Source organism: Pseudopipra pipra, chromosome 19 (genome assembly GCF_036250125.1).
Source record: "Pseudopipra pipra isolate bDixPip1 chromosome 19, bDixPip1.hap1, whole genome shotgun sequence".
Lineage (NCBI taxonomy): Eukaryota > Metazoa > Chordata > Aves > Passeriformes > Pipridae > Pseudopipra > Pseudopipra pipra.
Window position 1 is genome coordinate 847,070 of NC_087567.1, and position 19,792 is coordinate 866,861.

At 46.7% G+C, this 19,792-nt stretch overlaps 1 protein-coding gene across 3 annotated transcripts in view; it reads left to right on the forward strand.

The window, feature by feature from the left end:
- MAP2K4 (mitogen-activated protein kinase kinase 4) overlaps nt 1-19,792 on the forward strand; it is a 94,393-nt gene that overhangs the window by 35,751 nt on the left and 38,850 nt on the right. For 2 of the 3 annotated variants that reach the window (XM_064675599.1, XM_064675601.1), the window contains one exon: nt 15,852-16,026. In XM_064675599.1, coding sequence (XP_064531669.1) covers nt 15,852-16,026 — 175 coding nt within the window. Of the gene's footprint in view, nt 1-10,252; nt 10,349-15,851; nt 16,027-19,792 lie in introns of all 3 variants that reach the window. The other variant, XM_064675600.1, reaches the window with a different exon arrangement.

Below are 19,792 nucleotides of genomic sequence, written 5' to 3' on the forward strand. Positions count from 1 at the left end.
TCCAGAGGTGTCCTATTGCTCCTGCCTCCAGGAGGGCAGAGAGTCCTGTTGCCTATGCTGAGCTCTGGCTGGGGCATGAAAGGAGACAGGCAGAGGTGACCTGCAGCTGCCAGGAGATGGGAATCGCCTATTAGCTGTATTTCATTTGATTAGCAGGTTTTGGTTGGGAAACTGCTCAGGCTGGATTGGTGGATGTTCAGGTGAGAGTGTGGTTTCTTACTACATAGACAGTAAAGGGGCAAATGGGGCTCCTCGTGCCAGTGTGTAGATCAGGAGGGAGGAAACCTCTGTGGAAACTGGAGCAGAGACATGGCTGTCAAGGAGGGGAGGCACATCATGCCACAGGTGGCCTTCCAAATTTCAGGCTATCGGGTGTAGCTGTTCTCTTTCTCAATGCCAAGGCTCCATACCTGGATAAAATGGGTATGGGCCCCACATACCCTCCCAAGGTGTGAGTTCAGCTTTCTTTTGATGGTTTATTTGTTGATCTGGGAGATATTCAGGGGTTTTGGAAAAACAGTTTGGAAGTGTGATGGAAAAAATTTTGGGAATTGCTGTAAGCCAGGGGTGGAGTTTAGCTCCAGTGAACAGGGGGGAGGCACACAGGCTGGAGGGGACTCGATGGGGTTTCCACAGGGAGGCTTCCCAGGTGATTTGTGTGGGATTTCTGACTCCATTCATTCATACTAGTTCCTTGGTTTTCATGACATGTTACCTGGAGGAATGATTTCAAGGCCATGGAATCTCAATTGCAAAACATGGCATTATTAGCACTCTGCTCAGTGCTTCCCAAATGCCTTGTCTCCCATGGCACAGAGACCCTCTACTCCCACTGTGCTTCTGCCTGGAGACTGTTCCCAGAGCTTCATTGCTGTCATGGGTAGAGGCTTTCAGCTGATACATAGGCTGTGCCCTGGAATAGTGTGTCCAGGAGGAGACAGTACAGATTACACAACTGGATGTAGAAGGTTGAGACATGGGTTCCCAAATCTTCTGCCTGCCCCTCGTTGTCTTTTCTTTCCCACCTGTGGAGATTTTGAGCCAGGTGTTATGGTTTGGGTCCAGGTTGGGGCTTTATCCCTCCAGGCTGTATGAGTGTGCAGCTGTGGGAGAACAGGAGGTGGGAGCCAGAGCAGGATTCAGAGCAACATGGAAAAATGTGAGACCATGGGCAGGAACAGGAGGAGCTGGGGAGCAGTCAGGACCTCTGAGCTTTGCTGGACCATCTCCATGGGGGCTTTGGAGCTGAGAGCTGGTGAGGGCTGCAGTGGGTGGCTTGACCTCACTGCTCCTCTCCCATCCCCATCCAACCCATGTCACCCTGAGCCTCTGACAGGACACCTTCCTTCTTCATTGTTCCCAGGACATCCACCACCAGCTGTGTCAGGATGTCTTGAAGGAGGTCACCTTTGTCACAGATGACCAGGAAATCAAGGAAGGAGGAGATGAGCAAGGCTGCAGCTGCTCAGCCTGGAGCCAGGGACAGGAGCCCTCACATCTCCAGTGCTGCAATGGGTTTGCCCTGAGTACTTTCTGAATTAGAATGTGTTATAATCAGGGCTTTTTGAAGTGACCTTTAAATATGAGGCTGACTCTGCGTGACTTTGAATGAGATTAGAAACTGGAAGTACCTTTCTAGTTCTAGAATTTGGGCTGTGGCTCGCTGAAATCTCCCTTCCTGGTGATGTTGAGGGCTGAGACATCCCTTATTCCAGCTAAATGATGCTGTGAATTGCTTTCCTGTGCAGATCCTATGGGGTAGGTGGGCAAAGCCCCAGGAGGATGTGGGGAGCAGCAGGAATCGAGGAAGGGTTTTGGAAGGGAGGTCCATTCTGGTTCTGTGGCTGCATGTGGTGGAGATTGTGTCTCATTTGATTCAGCTGGGACTGCTGCCACCAACTCCTCTCTAGAAGTGCAAAGAGGTTTTGTCTAGGTATGACATGGACTCTGCCAGTGCATAGAGTGTCTGGTACAGTTTTAAACAGAATTTTACACGTACAGAGTAAGGCAGAGTAGAGCCTGAATTACAGAGAGTAGTTGAGGAATATAATTCCTACTTGAAAGTATACAGTCTAGAGAAGATGTAAGTGTTCTACTGATGGCTGATGTCCCAGTGCCTGGTCAGAGTCAGCGAGTGATTGCCATGCTGTGCAGGCTGAGGAGCAGTCGAGGCTGTGGAGACCTGCCAGGTGAGCCCATGGCTCTCGTAAGTTCAGACTGAATTTCTGACTTAGACCAGATTAACAATTGCTAACTTTGTTTTCCCTGCAGCAGAAGTTGCAGAGGCTGGAGGACACAAGCCATGGTTAGGGTGAGCTCTTCGAATTCAAATCCGTTATACTGACTGGAAAGTATCCTTTTATCTCATCTGTGCTGTGTCCAAGTAGGATTTAGGTCACAAACAAAATTAGATTACTCTGTTATCTCTGTGGAAGCTTTACAGAGCTGCTTACAGCTGATGGCCTTTGCTGAAAGGAGGTTCAGATCACACTGACAGGGGAGTGATGTGGGAGGTGTGACTGTGGCTGTGCACAGCAGGGTGCCTGGCTGGGCTGTGCTGCCCATCACTCTGGAACCAAGTTGTTCAGTTGGCTGTAGATGAGTTTTTCGGTTTTCTAGAAAGTGTTGTTTTCTTTTGGTGCAGTGATGGGTGGATGTTGAGTTAGAGGATTTAGACCCACCTGCTAAGAAATGACCACGCACAAAGAATGTTGTTTGGCATCTGGTTCACAGCATGTTGCTATTGGAGTGTTCTGTGTGCTGCCTGGGAAGTCTCTTGACTGTCAGAGGTGCCACCTCTCAAAAATCTGATCACCAAAGTGTTGACCCTGGAAAGGTGACAAAATGAAATAACCTCTCCTAATGTTCAGACTTGGTGTTTGAAGTGTCTGGTGTCCAGTTGAACTCCCCAGCTATACCATGTGAGTGTCTTCATGGATTCACTAGGACCGAAGCTTCCAGAGGTGCCCTGTGTGGACCTTCTCCTTATGACACCTGGGAGAGTGACACACTCTCCAGGGAGCTGCCTTAGAAATGTGTTGGATGTTTTAGTGAATCGTCAGGGCTGGGTTCCTCAAAAGCCAATGGGGTCTAATTGCACATCAGACTCTGCTGCTTCCTTTTTTCTAGATAGTTCAAGGACTGTTGTTAATCCTGGAAAGGTTTTTTTTCTGGCTGTACCAAAGCCTCTCTGATGTGTTTATTGCTCTGTCTGCAGCTGGCAGAGTTCTTTAGAAAGTAACCTGAGAGAGTTTCTACCATTTTTGTAAATGAATACTAAACCTCAAAGTGGAATATCCTAAATTGGCATGTTCACAATTACTAGTGTGAATTTTCCTGTAAATATTTCCTGTCTCTTCCCCATTTCTATCACTGTCATTTCACATCTTTGTTGTCACTGATTTCTGTTACCTCTCTGCCACGTGCTGCCTTCCCATGGCAGAGGGTGCTGACTGGAAGCCTTGGAGGCAGGATTCAGGGTCAAAAGTACCAAGAATTTGATTTTTTTCTGTGACTGATCTGTTACATTTCCTGAAAGTTGCAGTCTCTGAATGTAATCAGCTGTATTTTCAAGTCAGCACAAGTAGAATGGAACCTCCAAGGGCTTAGCAAAGACATTTCAGTGTTTGAAGGAGCCTGTGGTAACCAGGCTTTCATTTTTCATACAAACATCACTGTTGGTTCAGTGCTGGAACAATGTTTCTTCTGCATTTTTTTCAGGAGCATTTTTGACAAATTTATGAACTTTTCCTTGTATTTTACCTTTTTTTTTTTTTTTCCCAAAAGTTTACAAATTTGTTTGGCCAGTAATCTCTGAGGCCTAGAGGACAAAGAGGTGATGTGGCCTGTAAAATACCCAAATTCCATATCTCAGGCTTCCAGGAGATCACCTCATCAGAGGAGGTGCTGCCAGAGTCAGTGTGAGATTTCAATGTGCTGCATTAAGGTCTTTTTTTTTTTTTTTTTTTTAAACTTTGTAAGTTTTGGTGTTTCTTAGGTGCATATCCTCTCTGCAGAGGAGCTTTTTGCTGTCTGCTGCTTCCAAAATAAATTTCTCTATCAGCTTCCACATCAGTTAGAGCTTCACTGCCCTGGTAGGACTGTTCTTTTCTTTTGTGAGGGTTTGATATCTCGGTGCTCTGCTTCTGGCTTTAGGCCTTCCATATCTGGAACCAAAATTTGGACCTCGTGTGTCTCCATTCAGCTAATTCACATGGATTTTTCAAGGGTGCTGAGCACCTGCCTTCCTGCCACACTGCTGGGACCTGGGCTCCCCAGAACTTCTGGAATCTAATCACGTACCCTTGGGTATCTAAATCAAATCCAGCCTGCTGTTATGTATGACCTGACTCCCATGGGTTCTGAGTGCTTCACCCATGCTGAATGATTTAGCTTTGTAATCCTAAATGGTTGCACAAATCTCTGTTCCTCATTCTGCAGCTGGGAAGCTGGGACATGCTGTCATTTGGAAGAGGTGAAGGTTAGGCCAGCAGTTTGTGACAGGGCAGGGAGTTAACAGGGATGTCTGGTGGTCTGTGTGACCTGTCCCACCACTGGCACGTTGGGAGCTGCTGTCGTGGTTCTCACTGCACACACAGCCATGGGCAGAGCTGCTTGTTTGGGAGCTGCATTGGGACCTCTCAGCCTTGACCCTCCCTTCAGTCACCTTCCAGTCAGTCACCTTTCAAAGCACTGAGACCTGGCCTGTCCTGCCCAGGCAGGGACAGCAGCTGGGAGCTGTGGTGGCAGGGGGGTTATCCAGGGTGGGATAGGGTGGAGGCTTCTGCACCTGCCCAGAGCCACCCGGGCCCCCCTGTCCCTGTGGGCCAAGCTGTCCTTGGCCACTGCACTGGGACATGGGTGTGTGACACACCAAGCACGGCCCTGCTGCACCTCCCCATTCAGGGCGTGGTGACTGGTCTTGGTGCTGCTTCCTCAGGGCACGTTGGGCAAGGGAAGGTGGGACGGGGTAGTGACAGAGCTGTGTTACCTGTGAAGGTATTTTTAGCAGCGTTGTCTCCAGTCTTCCTCTTCCAGAGACACTAAGGTGGTGTCTGGGGTGAGTCCCTGAAGAGCAGCGATTTTGAGTTGACTACTAGATTTTTATACTGAGTTGAATGATGTGAAGGGAGGTGAAGCATTCTGGAGTGGTGAAAATGGGAAACGTAGAGCAATGAGGTGGAAATGTTAATTTTCAAACTGAACTTCATTCACCATGAAGTCTGCATCAATGAGGCTGCCTGATGGGACAGAGAGGCTGGACAGAAGAGCAAAGCTGGGGATGTCTCCCTTGGATAGAAGTGTCCTATAAACTTTCCTTGCCATGCCTGGCTTTTGGTGAGCTGTGTTGCCTCCCCTTTATCTGGTAGTGTGGCTCCATGGGTGACCCATGGTTGGCCAGATCCTTCCCTGAGACACATAAGAGGAACCATCCTTGACTCCATCCATGCTCCTGGCAAAAGCCTGGTGTCTGCAACCTGTGCAGGACTAAGTTACTGCTTTGGGGATACCTGTCATGCTCCAGAGCCTGGAGGAGAGCCAGGGGTTGACCATTTTTCTTGGTTAGTCAGTTTGGTTCCAAAAGCCCAGGTTTATAAACCTGAACGTGAGGTCAGCGCTTTGATAATACATTCTGTGCTCTGCTGAGGAAGATGATTTAGGAAAGTCTGTCGTCCTGACCGTGGAGAGTTGGAACTTCCCCCAGTGGCCTTGCTGTGTCTGAGATGGGGGATGATGCTGCCTTTGTTTGAAAGCAGTTCAGGGGTTTGGGCTGCGGAGGGTTTGGTGTGGTTTAAGAATTTTGGGTTTATGTAATTCTGTGGGTTGTGTCCCGACGGTTCCAGGGGAGCTCTGGGTGTGGCAGGAGCAGAGCTGTCCTGGTCCTGTGAGCAGACCCTGGGCACTCCTGAGCTGCAGCTCCTCCTCACACACTGGAGGACGTGCCTGGGCCTGGCACAGCTGTGTCTCTCCCTCCATGGTGTAACTGCTGCAGTGCTTGTCTGGGGGCAGGGAAAGTAGGTTGAATAGTTTCAGAGCTGGTATCAGCTCTTCTCTTCCCTTCATATTGTTGTGTAACAGAAGCAAAATTTTCTCTCTTTCCTTTCCTTTCTTTTCTTTTGAGGTGCTGCATCCTCTAGCAAGGACAGCTATGTACATGCTCAGATGCAAACTGGTTGTAAGTCTTGGTCTGTGGAGACTTTCGAGGCATTCAGGACACCAAAATACCCCAGGCTTCTCTGGAGGGTTGGTGAGAAAGTGGAAGACCACAGCTCCATTCATTTTGGACTTTTCAATAACGTCTGAATCTGTTGATGTATTTTCAGAGGATTGTAAGACCCATTTATCTGTCCTTTACCATTTTATTTGGTAAATTCTGTAAGCTATTCTAAAACTTGCATTTTGTACTTCGTGGAGAAGGTGAGATGTGTTGCCATCTCTGAGCCTTCAAATGGTGTGATTGTCTACATTCACCAGTAAGTTTTTATGATTAAGAAGTACAGATGAGAATCCAGAATTCCATTTGGCAACTGGAAGTTGCCAGAATTTCTCCCTTCCTCCCTCCTGCCATGAGCTTTTGGGACTTGAGCTTTTTGATCAAAACGATCTCATGGCACCTCCTGTGTTTCCTCCTGCATCCCAGGGTGCCCCAGGGTCCCTGGTTGCCCCAGGGATCCTTTGAGCTGTCCTGCCTAAGAGGGAACACTGAGCATCCCTGTATCTGAGCTTACCAGTTCATAAGCCAAGCTCTGAAAACCCATCAGACAGAACTGATTGCCACTAAAATGTATCCAGGAAGCAGAGATGCTGTTACTCATCTTTATAAACCATCTGAGAGCATGGACTGCCCTCTTGCTGGTCTGCAGTTTTTCTTCTTCTACCCCATAAATCTGCTTTCTGAGCTTTTCTTTCAATCCAAGATCAATGGAGCAACAGATGTCCTACCCTCCCATCCTGTGTGTCTTAGGGACTGGTGTCCTGGGACATGGATGAAGCCCTGAGGCTGAAGAGAGCCCATATCCCAGTGTTTCCTCCTCCTCCTTGGGCAAATTCAGGAACTGCTGACTTCATACGCAAAACCTGCTGGTGTTTGGAGAAGAAAATGGGATGAAGCAGATAATTATATTTAACATCTCTGAATATATGTGTATAAATATATCTGTGTGCACACAGAGGTTTGGTCTCTACCCTTTTTTTGGATAAATGTATTGTTCAGTAATTATTTATAAGTAACAAAGTAGGACATGGCTTAAGCGTGGGGCTGAGCTTGGTGCCTGTGTGTCTGTGCTGTGTTGTGCAGGTGGTGGAGCTGGGTTCTGACCCTGAAGGGCTGTCACTGTGACTGTTGGACTCCAGTTAATCTGTGTCAGGCACAGACTTTTTTTTTTGATTATGTGGCATACAGAATATCAGAACGGATTTTATGTATGGACCACCACAATTCGTATCTGTGATTGGACTCGAACCCTCTGGGTCCAGATGTGAACCTTGCAAACCACATTCCTGCAGGAAACCTCAACAAATGGCTGCCATTGCCAGCTCTAGGAATAGACTGCCCATTGCTACTCTGTACTTGTATTTGGGACCTCACCACGTTTCATCAGAGCAGAAGCACTTCTTTATCTCTTTGGACTTTAATCACCAACTCATAGTAAAATATCTTTTGTTTTCCCTGGCTTTGGAGAAGTGAGCCAACTCTTCTGCTTTGTGGGTTCAAACTGAAGGAATCAGTCACTGCTTTTGTCTTCTGTACATGGTGAGGAATGGAGAATAAAGAGAGGATAGTCTACAGACTCAGAGACTGCTTTGACCCCACAGGTCGTTGTTGACAACTTCTGTTCTCATCCTTTGCACAAATGAGCGACTTTCAGCATGTGCTATGGAGGACATCTGGCCTGAGTGGACAGGATGCACCCAGGAAAATCAGCTGCTCTACAGAGTGCTCATGAAAGGACATTGTGGCGGCCTGGATGGAATGTAATGGACACGGGACTTGGCCTGCAAGGCTGAATTGTTTTTGCTATTCTGCTTGTTTGAGGAACAGACTTCTGAAAAGGACTTAAATTTTCTGGGTTTGTGGTGTATTCTGTCTGAAAACCATAGACATCATCCTTGAGATTCTTGGAGAGGCCTTCGTGATATGAGGGAAGAACATCCATTTTGGGAGACCTCAGTAAAGAAAGAGCTGAGAATCATAGAATATACAGAGTTGGAAGGGACCTATCAGGATCATCCAGTCCCACTCCCGGCCCTGCACAGGGCACCCCAACAATCCCACCATGTCCCTGATAGTGTTGTCCAAACCCTCCTGGAACTCTGTCAGCCTTGGTGCTGTGCCCAGTGCCCTGGGGAGCCTGGTCAGTGCCCAAGCACCCTCTGGGGGTAGAGGGTAATTTTCCAATTATCTAACCTAAACCTAAATGGCCAAGCCGGTCTACATTGGATTATGATGACCTTGAACAGTCTTCTTTGTTGAGCCTGTTTTAATTCCCTCCTTTCTAAGATAAGCTTGGAATAAATACAGAGGAGCAATTAGTCCTTCGAGCTCGGCACAACTGATGCCTTTGCAGAGACAAGTGTGGATCAGTTGGAATTGGTTGTTCCTGGTATCTCTTGCTCCAGCAGTGTAAAGGTGGTTGTCCTCTCTGAGGAGCCATGGGGACTTCGCTATATTGGGTTGTTTTCTCTCATGTTCTTTCACACCTGTGAAAGATGAGAAAGAAGCTTCCCTGGGAACATTGGCCTAACTCCGCTCAGCACCCTTAGTTTTCTGTAAACATCCTCACAGAGCTTACAGCAAAGCATCTCTCGCTCTGGAGGGTCGATGGAGAGCACTGTGTCCCACCCAGCTATCTCAGAGGAGACCAACATGGAAAATCTCACCACACTACTGGAACCTGGGACCCTTCGCTAGGCAACTGCTTTCTCTGACCTGCATGAGTCTTATGTCTTAGAGAAGGGACACTTTAAAAATACAACTCAAATTTGGTCTACTTGGTCTTTTCACGAGCTCTCTTTCGGTCACCATGTTGAAGATGGCAGTGTCTCTGAAAAAGTGATCTCCGTCTTGCAGTCAGGTGGTTTCTGTGTCTCCCATCTGTCCTTGTCTGCCACAGAAAGAAATACATGGCCAGGTGCATTCTTGGCTCTGAATTTCAGGTTACTTCGGGCTGTGATGCAACCCAAAGTTTGTGGGATTTTGTTGGGCTGTGTTTTTTTTTAAATTCCAAGTAGAAAATAAATCCCAAAGGAAATGTTGGATTTTCCCTGACTAGGATTGGAATTTTGTGACCTATGGAAGTTTATATTAGAAAAATCACTTGTTAAGAGGGTTTGAAGCCAAACCATTTCTTGTAGTTGAATTAGCAGTGCTCGAAATCTGCCCCTTTCAGGTTCCCACCAGGAGCTGAGTGTAGCCCCTGGTTTCCTGTGACTGACTGTCCACGGCTGCAGTGGTCAGTGGTCATTGGTACAAATGCTCCAGGGCTTGCTCTGCACACAGGGCTTAGCAGAAACCCATCTCTCCTGAGCTCCTTGAAGTGCTCTGAGGTAACAGGTCCTCACGTTGGGAAAGATTTCCAGAGCTTGAGGGACTAAGAGATCCAGAACCCAGTTATTGTTCCCAGAGAAGTCCTGTAGTGCAGAATGGTGATTAACCTTGTCAGTTGTTGGGCTCCGGGGGGAATAAGTAAGGATGTAGTTGTTCAAGTCATCCAGACTTATTTGGGAGAGGGGATCTGATGAATGGCAAGCCCTCCTGGGAGAGACCACCAGTCCTAGATTGGTGGATTCAGGATGGAAGCTCGATTTCCCTTCCCCCTCTTTTTTTTATTTAAGAAAAATAATTGTCAGCAAGTTCTGCTTTAGAGAGTTCAAGAAATGCAGAGCAGAGGTGACCAATGTGCCTTGAGGAAGCAGCATGTCACTAACATACAGGTATTTGGCTAATAAGCTAATGCATGTTTCTAATCACAGTAATAATACAGTTGGAAATGATAATTGCCATTGCTGTAAAGAAACAAATTGCTTATGACTTAATATGTTAAAATGAGTTCAAATCATCAGGTACTGCTTTGCTCCGTAGAAGGGGAGGTTGCTTAGGTGAACATTGGAAGAAAAATGGTACAGCCCATTAATTTGTGATGCCAAGCGCTTGGAGGGCAGTGGCAAGCTGAGTATTGTGTTGTATGTTACTGTGTCATGTGATAACAGCACCATGTTTTCCTGTCATTTCCGCAACTTTTCCTGGCTGAAGTGACACACAAGCAACCCTGGGTAGTAATCACATTGCCCCGTTCAGTTTCAAAAGGAGAGAAGCGGACCTCATCCAGAAACTGTCCAGCAGGCTACAGTAAGCTTCCTTGTCTGTTAGCCATTGTCAAATCTTTCCATCCTGCAAAAATGGCATCTCCCAAAGTCATGGAATTGTCTCAGAAATAGTGTCATTCTGTTAGGTGATTGCTGTGTAATAATAATGATTTTGCATCTCAGTATCATTTTGCAAACTATTTATAGTGTGTTCGAGTCCTTTTGTTGATTCTTATGGCTGTGCTCATGCTTCTGTTTGTTGTTCTCTCTCAAGGAGCTGCCCATGGCCCAGGAGAGGGAATGGTTCAGAAAGAGAGTCAGCGTTTCAGAAGGGTTGTTTAATTAATTAGCTCAGGGTTTTCCAGTATTATCCTGAAATTCTCGAATGCAGTGTAAGCCTTGAGCTCCTGGCCGTGGCGGGGTCAATGACTGTGCTGCCTCGGCCACGAGCCAGCACTGCAGAGTGAGTTTGGGATCAATGTACCCAGTGAAATTCAGCGCAGGGTCCACCATGATGAGAGGTCTCCTCCGTGTCAAGAGCAGGGTTATTCAAAATTCTTTGTAACTCAGTACTTTACTAGGGGAGCTTAATACAAAATGTTGACATTTTAAAAGCCTCAGCCAAGCTCCGTTGAAGTCAGGGAGATTCTTTGCAGCCTTGAACACGTGCTGGGCTGAGACGTGGGGGCTGTGGAAGGGCTGTGCAACTTCCACATCTTGTTATTATCTTTATTTTAAAGTTTTGGAGAAGCATAAAAAGCAAGGGCAGTACTAGGAAGAATTTCAACCTCCTGGTCACAAGGAAAGGGAGCAAGTTTGCTTTGCTTTAATCTGAGTAAGTCAGAGGTGGAAAACTATTTTCTTCCTTTGCCACATTTTCTGTATCTCTTCTTTATGTCTAATAATCTACTGTTGAATATAGCAAAGCCTCAGGATAGCTTACATGGGTCAAAGCAAACCCAAATTGGTTCTATCCCTCTTGCAAGGATGCTCTTTGCTTATCAGAAGCAAAAATTTCTTTTCTTGAGAATCTGAGAGATTTGTGAGAGCACCGACATTTCCAGCCCTCAGAAAAAAAAAAGAAAAACATTTCTTCTGGAGACTTTCTCCAGTGAAAGTTAAACTAGGGTTGATACTGTGTTAGCAATAGCCTGCAGGATCTGAAAACTGTGTTAGAAGTGACACAGACATTGAGATAGAAGCATCACAGTTCTCCAGGACTTCTCCAGGCTGTTGGAAAGTCTTGGTAGGGACTGTCAGCCCCAGTCCTAAGGCATGTTTGTAGTCTGAAGTTATGGACAGTGCACAGTATCGTTCACACCCTGCAGTTTGCCTGGAAGCTTTTTTGTTAGGATTTACACTTCAGCTTTGGCTGATGGACCACAAATCTGTTTTTAAAATGCTGTTGTGTCAAGCAGCTTTTTTACCAAACTTGTAGAGAAGTAGAATATATTCTCATTAACTGTAGTGTAAGTAGGAGCTTTAATGAGAGACTTCTGAGCAGAATCCAGCAGCAGGCTGGCTTGGGAGGCACAGCGGTTTGCTTGGATCTTTTTGCCTCTGCAGATTTTATTCATGTCAGCTGTAACATTGAATATGTCAACTTTTGGGCTGCTTTGAGTCCTGCAGAGCTCTCAACAAAGTGAAGAAAAGAGGATATATGTAGCTACGTACAGCATCTTTCCGACCTTGCTTCATGTCTGATGACTTCCAGTTTAGTTTGAAACAACCCACCAACTTTTCTCTGCTTCTCCCAATGGTCCTTCTTTTTCATGCCCAAGGAAGTGCTTGTTTTTAAAAGTTTTGGCCTCCCTGCAGTTGGATGTTAACAGCAGGGCTCAGGGAACTAACACAGGAGCTTCCCAAGGTGACTGTGGGGGTCTCCAGCCCTGGTGGGTCTTCCCGTGCAGGTTCAGCTCTCAGCTCTCAGCCTGGTGCCCCGTCCCAGCCCGGCAGCCGTGTCTGGTGCCAGAGCCCATCTCCTGCCAGGCTGGGCCCACAGAGTCAGCTCTGACAAAGGGCAACTGTTTGGAGGAGTTGTTGTCCTGCTTGGTGCTTCTTATCCCTGGAGTAACTGCTGTGACAAGCATAGTAACTATCTGCAGTGAGACTGACACATTGGTGCCTTTCAAGTGCAGGGAGCACAACCACCTCCTCAGCCCCTTTTTTTTCTTCTTGCCTTTTAAAAATTTTCAAAACCAAGATGAGGAGTCCTGGACAAGTCATCAGGAGCTGTAGTCAGTAAGATGCATTTGGAAATGCTACTTTTAACTGTTTGAGGAGTATCTAGCCCACTTTAACTATTTATATTATTTTTTAAAATCATATATGAATCCCCACAAGTTCATCTTGCACATCCTGAGCATTTAGAGAATATATATCCAATTTTGCTCAACGTTCCCAGCCTTAGAGAAGAGAGAAGGTCGGATTGCACAGCTGAAAAATGAAATGGTAAGAGGAAGCACATGTCTGCTCCCATCTGTGCAAACTCTGATGTGCACTTAATCACAGACTGGCACTAACTACTTTTTGCCTTCACTAGACACTGTGTGGTTGCCCTGCTATTCTCTGAAGCAGGCTGCTGTAGTATCCAGAGCACCAGAATGTAGTACAGGGCTTAGGCAGCTTTCCTGTGTTTGGAGGCATGTCCACCCCGTGGATTTATGTCCTCATCCATCTGCAGCAGTGCAAACTTAGGAATAGATGTTCTGCACTGGTGATTTAGTTGTTTTTATTGCCTCAGATTTACATCAGAAAACTCCCAATTTAGATCAATGCAGAGTCTGTATTCTAGATTTGCATTTTTGAGCTGCTTTCTTGGCATGGAAATCCATTTGGATTTTGATTTACACTGAAAAATTCTTGATATCAAGTGTAGTTTTTTGACATTAAAGGCAATCATTGCATTCCATTTATGATTCCTGCTTACATGTGGCAAATGAGCTAAATGAGCAAAATCTCTATTCAAGTGTCTGTCACTCTGTCAAACTTTTCATTTGCTTATTTGACCATTTCCCTGGGTATTTGAGAAAAGCTAAGCAGGAGCTGTGGTTGCGAGACAGGGCAGATGGCATCATAAATACGTAATGGAAATGAAGCCAAACTCCGAGATGGAAGGGTTTGGGGGTGGATGGTGACAGTACAGCTGGATCCAAACCCCTGGAGAGCTGCAGAGCCCTTGGTGCAGCCCCAGCAGGAGGTTATTCCCAGCTCCTACCTTCTTCCTGGCAGCTTGAGCCACATCCCTCAGCTGCCCAACAATGACACAGCTCGGCTTTCACACACAGCTGGGGACACACAGGCTGCTTGTGTGATGGAATTAATGAATTCCAAATTGCTTTCTCTTCTGATGGAGCATCAGAAAAGCAAAGTTTCCTGGGCAGAAAAACAGAGGGAAGAATGGAGAAGGATTTAATTGCTTTATTTGAATAAACTACATCAATGTTTAAATTTCTTAATTCCGTGAGAGCTTCGGTATGAAGTGTTTTCAAAGATCTGGAAAGGGTTTGCTCAGAAAATCAAAACTCAACTCTGTTAAACGTCACCTCTCTGCTGTTTTTCCTCTTTTTGAAGAGGGCTTAGCTCTCAGTGGTTGTGCTCCTTCGTGCCCACCAGCTGGCTGGAGGTGAGGCAGGAAATGCCAGTTCGCCAGTGCCTCTTCGACTGGTGCTTCTCACCTCCCTTCCTCCCTCAAAACCAAAACTGTTTTTATGGCACTGACAAAACAGGATGGTGGAGCAGTTAGACAGTAACCTGTTCAGAAGCTGCCTGTGAGACACTTGGCACGTGTGGAGGTCATGTTTCTTTTCATTTTTTTTTCTTTTCTTTTTTCCTCTGTTCTTTTTGACATTTTGCTGCCTTATTTTCATTCCTTGCTTTCTAGTAAGCAACTTCCACGGAGAACCCCATTCAATGCAGTGTTTACTATGCACAGGAGCTCTGAGATAGGTGTGTTCATCCCCCCTGTGCTGTGTTGTAGCACTCTTAGGAGGTTTCCTGAATTTTTCCTAAGTGCAGTGTAGGGACACTGTAGAGAGCAGCAGATTGAAAATCTTGAGCTGGGCAGGTTAGAGAGCAAGAAACAGCAGGGCAGACACAGCCCAGAAGTGGGGAGAGGAGCTGCTCCCCAAGGCTTTGATCGAATGGGTCAAGGGTTCTGGACATGCAGCTGCTTCAGACCCGGGCAGCACTAACCCAGAGCAGCACAGGAGAGGCTGGAAGGCAGCACATGAAGCCATTTGAACCAGTCAGTTGGCCTTTCGCCCTTGCAAAGCCCAGCATCCAAACCAAACCCAGTGGAGGTCACAGTTGGGTCCCCCATGACACCCAGCTGGGTGTGTTTGCGGCTGCTGGTGGCCAACATGGGATTTATCAGTGTGGAATCAGCCATGACCTAGTTGTTCCTTGGCTGATAAACTCGATAAGCTCCATGTGTTTGGTTGGATCCATCATGTGTATTCTGCTCATGGGGCTGGACCCTGGCCAGGCAAGTGGGGGCTGGATCAAATGCTGGATCAAGTACCCGTGTGCTTTACAGTCCCTGTGAGATCCGTGTGCCCTGCAGTGGGAACTCTCTGCAATGCTCTTGATGCATCTTGAAATGTGGGGCTTTGGCTTACTTTATGACCCAAGAAGTGTGACTCAGCTAATTAATTAATGAAAACCTGAAATTTTGCATAGCATTTTAAGATGAAAAGCGTTGCAAACACTTGTGCATTTCCTCCTAATTGATGATAGCATTGATGCATTTAAACAAGCCATTAGGAACACCTTTGAACAATCTCTGACCTCCTCTGTTCACACATTTTGGACATTGGTCTGCTCCTTACCTAGGCAAATTCTGGTGGCTTCAGTACGAGCAGGGTTTGCCTGAGAAAGTTAATTTAGGTGTTTGGTAAAGACACACTTGAACAGGCAGTTTTTGTTTTCATATGTCACAAAGAACTTGTCTTGCTTTTTATAAATTATTGGCTCTCTCTTTGGTTTTGAATAAATTAAATGATTACCTGAATGTATTAGGATTGGAGGTTTTTTGAGTTATCTTTTTTAATTGCCATTTTGCATTAAGGGCAAACTTTTTCTGAAGTCTCCTTGGGTCCCCCAGAAGAACTTTGCCTGTGTTCGATAGAATCCCAGCTGGAAGGGAGGCAGGTGCCGGGATGTGGTGGTAGAGCAGCAGGAGCTTTGGGGAGATGGGGCTGGGATTGCTCTTCAGGCTCTTGGTGCTGCATGTTCCTGGATCCTGCCCTCAGCCTGATCTATTTTGTGTAAATGAGTGCTTAGAATGACTCTATGAGACACATTGAATTTTATGCCACAGCTGGAGAAACTTATCCTTAATTGAAGCTGTGGGCAAGTGTATGTCATTTTTGATTTAACATTTTCCCCTCACCCCTGTACCCCTCACCCCAACCAAAATCCTTCGTGGAGTCAGATTGTTGCTGTAGCTTTGTGAACCCCTCTTCTAATGTTTAAACAAGTGCTGAAAAGAGACATTTACGGAATATTTAAAATGTGGAAAAATTGCTTCCCAATATTTTTGACAGAGAGAGACTGAGAACACACAGCATTGAATCATCAGGAAAATTGAAGATTTCCCCTGAACAACATTGGGATTTTACAGCAGAGGACTTGAAAGACCTTGGAGAAATTGGACGAGGCGCTTATGGTTCTGTCAACAAAATGGTCCACAAACCAAGTGGGCAAATTATGGCAGTTAAAGTAGGTGATGCCCATCCTTACATTTGTACTTTAGTCCGTTGGGATGCTGTGTGATGGAGAATTAGGGTTCTTCCATCTAGCACCCATCTACTGCTCTGTTCTATTTATTTCTGGTGTAAAGGCTACTGTTTGCTGAAAATACAGTGTATAATGGGCATGTTTTCAAGTGATTTGTGATGTTCTCATAATTGCTGTGCCCTTTTGAAAATGTCTATCAGGAACCTGCTGTTCTGAGGGGATCACATCTCTGGAGACTGATGATGGGGCGTGGGCCTTTCACCTCTGGGTCACTGGTTCAGGTACAGCCTAGGCTGGTGGGAGACACACCTTGACATCTCACAGCTTCTTGGTGTCTTGTGAACTAAAGTAGAGACTTAAAATTAGCTCTTTAAGTCAGCATGTGCCATGGTGTGGCCTCACCAGGAGGAACTGGAATGGAGTGGATGTCTTCTAGGGAGTGTTGTGCTCTTGCTGATGTATGTCTGCTTTGTACTTAACCTGTTCCAGTGATGGAAAGTGTAGCAGTTTTTTGGACTGTCTATTTTCTACTTTATGCTACCCAAAAACTCACCTTAAACCCAGAAACAATACTCAGCCTCTTCTCCCAGCTGGACAGTACAGAGTATTCTATCTTGCCACAGCGGGGCTGCTCAATGGGCATCTTTGAGGATCTGCTTGTCCGTGGAGGAGGGCAGCGCCCATTCTCTCTCTCTCCGGTCCTTTCCCTTGCTCATTGCAGGTGGCAGATGACATTCATCTTTAACTCTGTCAGTAAGATCAACTATAAGTGCACTCATGGCTCCCAGGAAAGAGCAGAAGTGAGCTATGTAGGAGTCTCTGTTGCTGTCTTTTCCAACTCTCTCTGTCTTCTTTGGAATACTGCCTGATCTGATCTGGAGACATTCGCCCCTGCTGGTCTCACGGGGCCAGGCGGACTTATCTCAGCCCCAGCTCCAGCTGCTGTGAATATCGAAACCTGTCTCTAGTGTGTCAGGTTACTGGAGTAACCCTCATCCTTTGATCTTCTCCAGTAAATACTGACTTTGTCACAGCAGTGGGATCACTGGTTAGGTCTTCGAGTGTTTTGGATCACCATGCAGTGGTGTTTCAACCTGGATTTGAATCCCTAAAAGTCTCCAGTGGAGCTAGAGGTTGCCTGTAGCTAAAGGCTCTTTTCTTTCAGTTGCCTTTGGTAGAGCTCGTGGGTGTAGTTTGCAGATGATGGGTTGAAAACCGTTTGTGTAATGAAGTAATGCCCGGGCACCTCCAGCTTCTTAAACCCAGGGTGTGTGAGCTGGGTACCTGTAGTTTTACTACTCTACCCCTGGTAGCCATGGGTATGAGGAAGGCACATGCCCATAGCTGAGTGGCTGCTGTCTGGAGCCTGCAGTGGGTACAGCCATGCGGAGAAGGGCACTTTGATGGATTAGCTCGTGTCATGGAGGAGAAGTGTCTGCTGGCACAGGGATTCTCTTGTTCCAGACTGTTTGCATGAGGACTTATCAGCATCGTAGGTGAATGTTGTCAGTGTCAAGGGCCTGTGCTGAGATACAGCTCCCATCTGGGAGGCAGAAGGCACCAGGACTGTGTCCCTGAGGCACAGGGCTGGAGATGACGTGGCACAGCATGTTGAGCTGCCTTCCCAGAGAAGGAGAGGTGTTCTGAGCCTCAGGAGGGTGCTGGGCTTGGGACTCACTTTAAAAGAAGTAAAACCCGATTGTTTTACAATGACTAAATTGTGAACTGTTCCAAGTTGTGGGCTGAGCTGGTGCCACCTTTTTTTCTCTGACCCCACTTCTCTTGGGCAAGGGTGGCTAGACCTGCTGGGGAAGGAAGGTAGGAGGGTCTGTGCAACAGTATAATTTCTAAAATGGTAGAGGTAAGAGACTGTTCTCTTTGTCCCAGTGGGAATAAGACATGAAACTGGGCAAAGGAACACCTGTGGGTGGAACAGTCAGTGAGGTCTCCAAGGCAGCAGCAGCAATTCACCAGCATGGATGGTGCAGGTCTTTGAGATGAGGTTTCAAGATGGGGCTGAGCTTGGTAGTGACTCATTCATCCCACACTCCTCAGACTTTTCTTTCTCAGATTGCTGCTTTTGGGGCAGCCAAGATTGTGCAATAATCTCCCTGCTCTGCTCTATCTCAGTCTGCCCTACAGGCCATCCATGTTTAAGGCTGTTCCCCTCCTGCTCTCTCTGTTTCTCTCAAGCCTCTGGTCTCTTGAAAGCAGAACTGTTGCCTTCAAATCCTGTTCCCAGCTCCTTCCTCTGGCTTTTTGTAGCCTATCATGCCTTTACACAAGGAATAATTCCTTGAAGCTTTCCTCCTGCTTGATGTGTGTGGTACCAGTGCTGGGCATGGCTTCTGTGCCCCAGGACTCCCCCCAGCACGGCCTTTTTGCTGCACTTCCTGGCAGTATTTCTTACCACTGCAGGAAAATCATTCCTGAGTGCTGAAATATCACCAAAATAACTTGAGATCTGCAGGCAGAGGCACCGTTTTCTTCCATTTTTCTTCTTTATGCATTTTGCTCCCATCAGCCCCTGGGTCCTGGCAGATGCAGTCCTGACACCTTCAATGTGAGTGTCTCGCTGCTGGCATGAGCAGGGCTGCCAGGCCCTGGATGAGTCAGGCAGCTTTCGTCTGTGCTCCAGAGTCAGTGGCAAAGGAGGAAAATGAGCCTAAAATGAGCCTCGTTGTGTTGCTGGCTGAAACCACTACAGCAAAGCTTCAGCTGCTGGAGCATGGCTGGGCTGATGAGCTCTTGTCCCCAGTCCTGCTTGTCCCTCTCCTTCAGCCTTTGTCATTCTGTCCCTCTGTGAATACCTTTTTCAATGACAAAAAGACATTATGTACCTCTTTGGCAACAGGCTGGAGTGGGCTGCAGGAGCAGGGATCTGGTGCTCCTGAGGCTGCCACCTGCAATTGCTTGTGCATCCCTTACCCTTTCAACCACAGAGAGCCTCTTCCTAGGGCCATCAAGAAGAGAGGGAGAGGATGAGGAAAGAAGAATCCAGCTCAACAGGTTTTGTGTTCAAACCTTTCTCATTTTTGCCTCGGGAAAGTGCTTTCTTATAATGTTTTTCAAATCTTCCAAATTTTTATTTCCAAATAAAAATCAATCCTCTCATTCATTAGGTCCCTTCCTCTCAGATCTCCCTGGAGATGCACAGTCCCTGTTTCCTCTGGGTCAGCTGCCATCTCAGAGGCACCAGCTCTCTGTGATGTTGCCTGGTTACACTTCCAGTTTCACCCAGTATTCTTTAATTTTGCTTCTGGTTTCTTGTTTTCATGTTAGCTTTTCCCAGTCTGGGGCAGTTTGTAAGTGACTTGTCACTAATGTCCTGGGCTTCTCCACTCTAGAGCCCTGGTCCCTTCTCAGGACCTGCTCCAATGCTGTCACTCTGGTTTTGTCCCAGAGGCTTCACGGTCAGTGCAGTTCTTCAGCCCCTTTTGAATTTGTCCTCCAGCAACACCACGTGGTGTGGTCCCAGCTGCTCCAGGGACTGTGCATCTTGTTCCACGAGGGTACCACAAATCTGAGGCACGTTGGAGGAACCATAGAGAAGCTGCATTTTATTTGGGTGAAATGGTTTTCTTGGGAAGCTCACCCACCGCTGGGAGGTTTATTTCTGTCCCGAGGTTTCCTCCTGGCCCTGGTGATAGTTTACACGAAAAAAGGTGCTTTAAAAGATCCTTGGAATATGGATATAAAAGTACATAAATAAAAAAAAAAGACCAAACCAGAATGAAAGCTGGGGAGC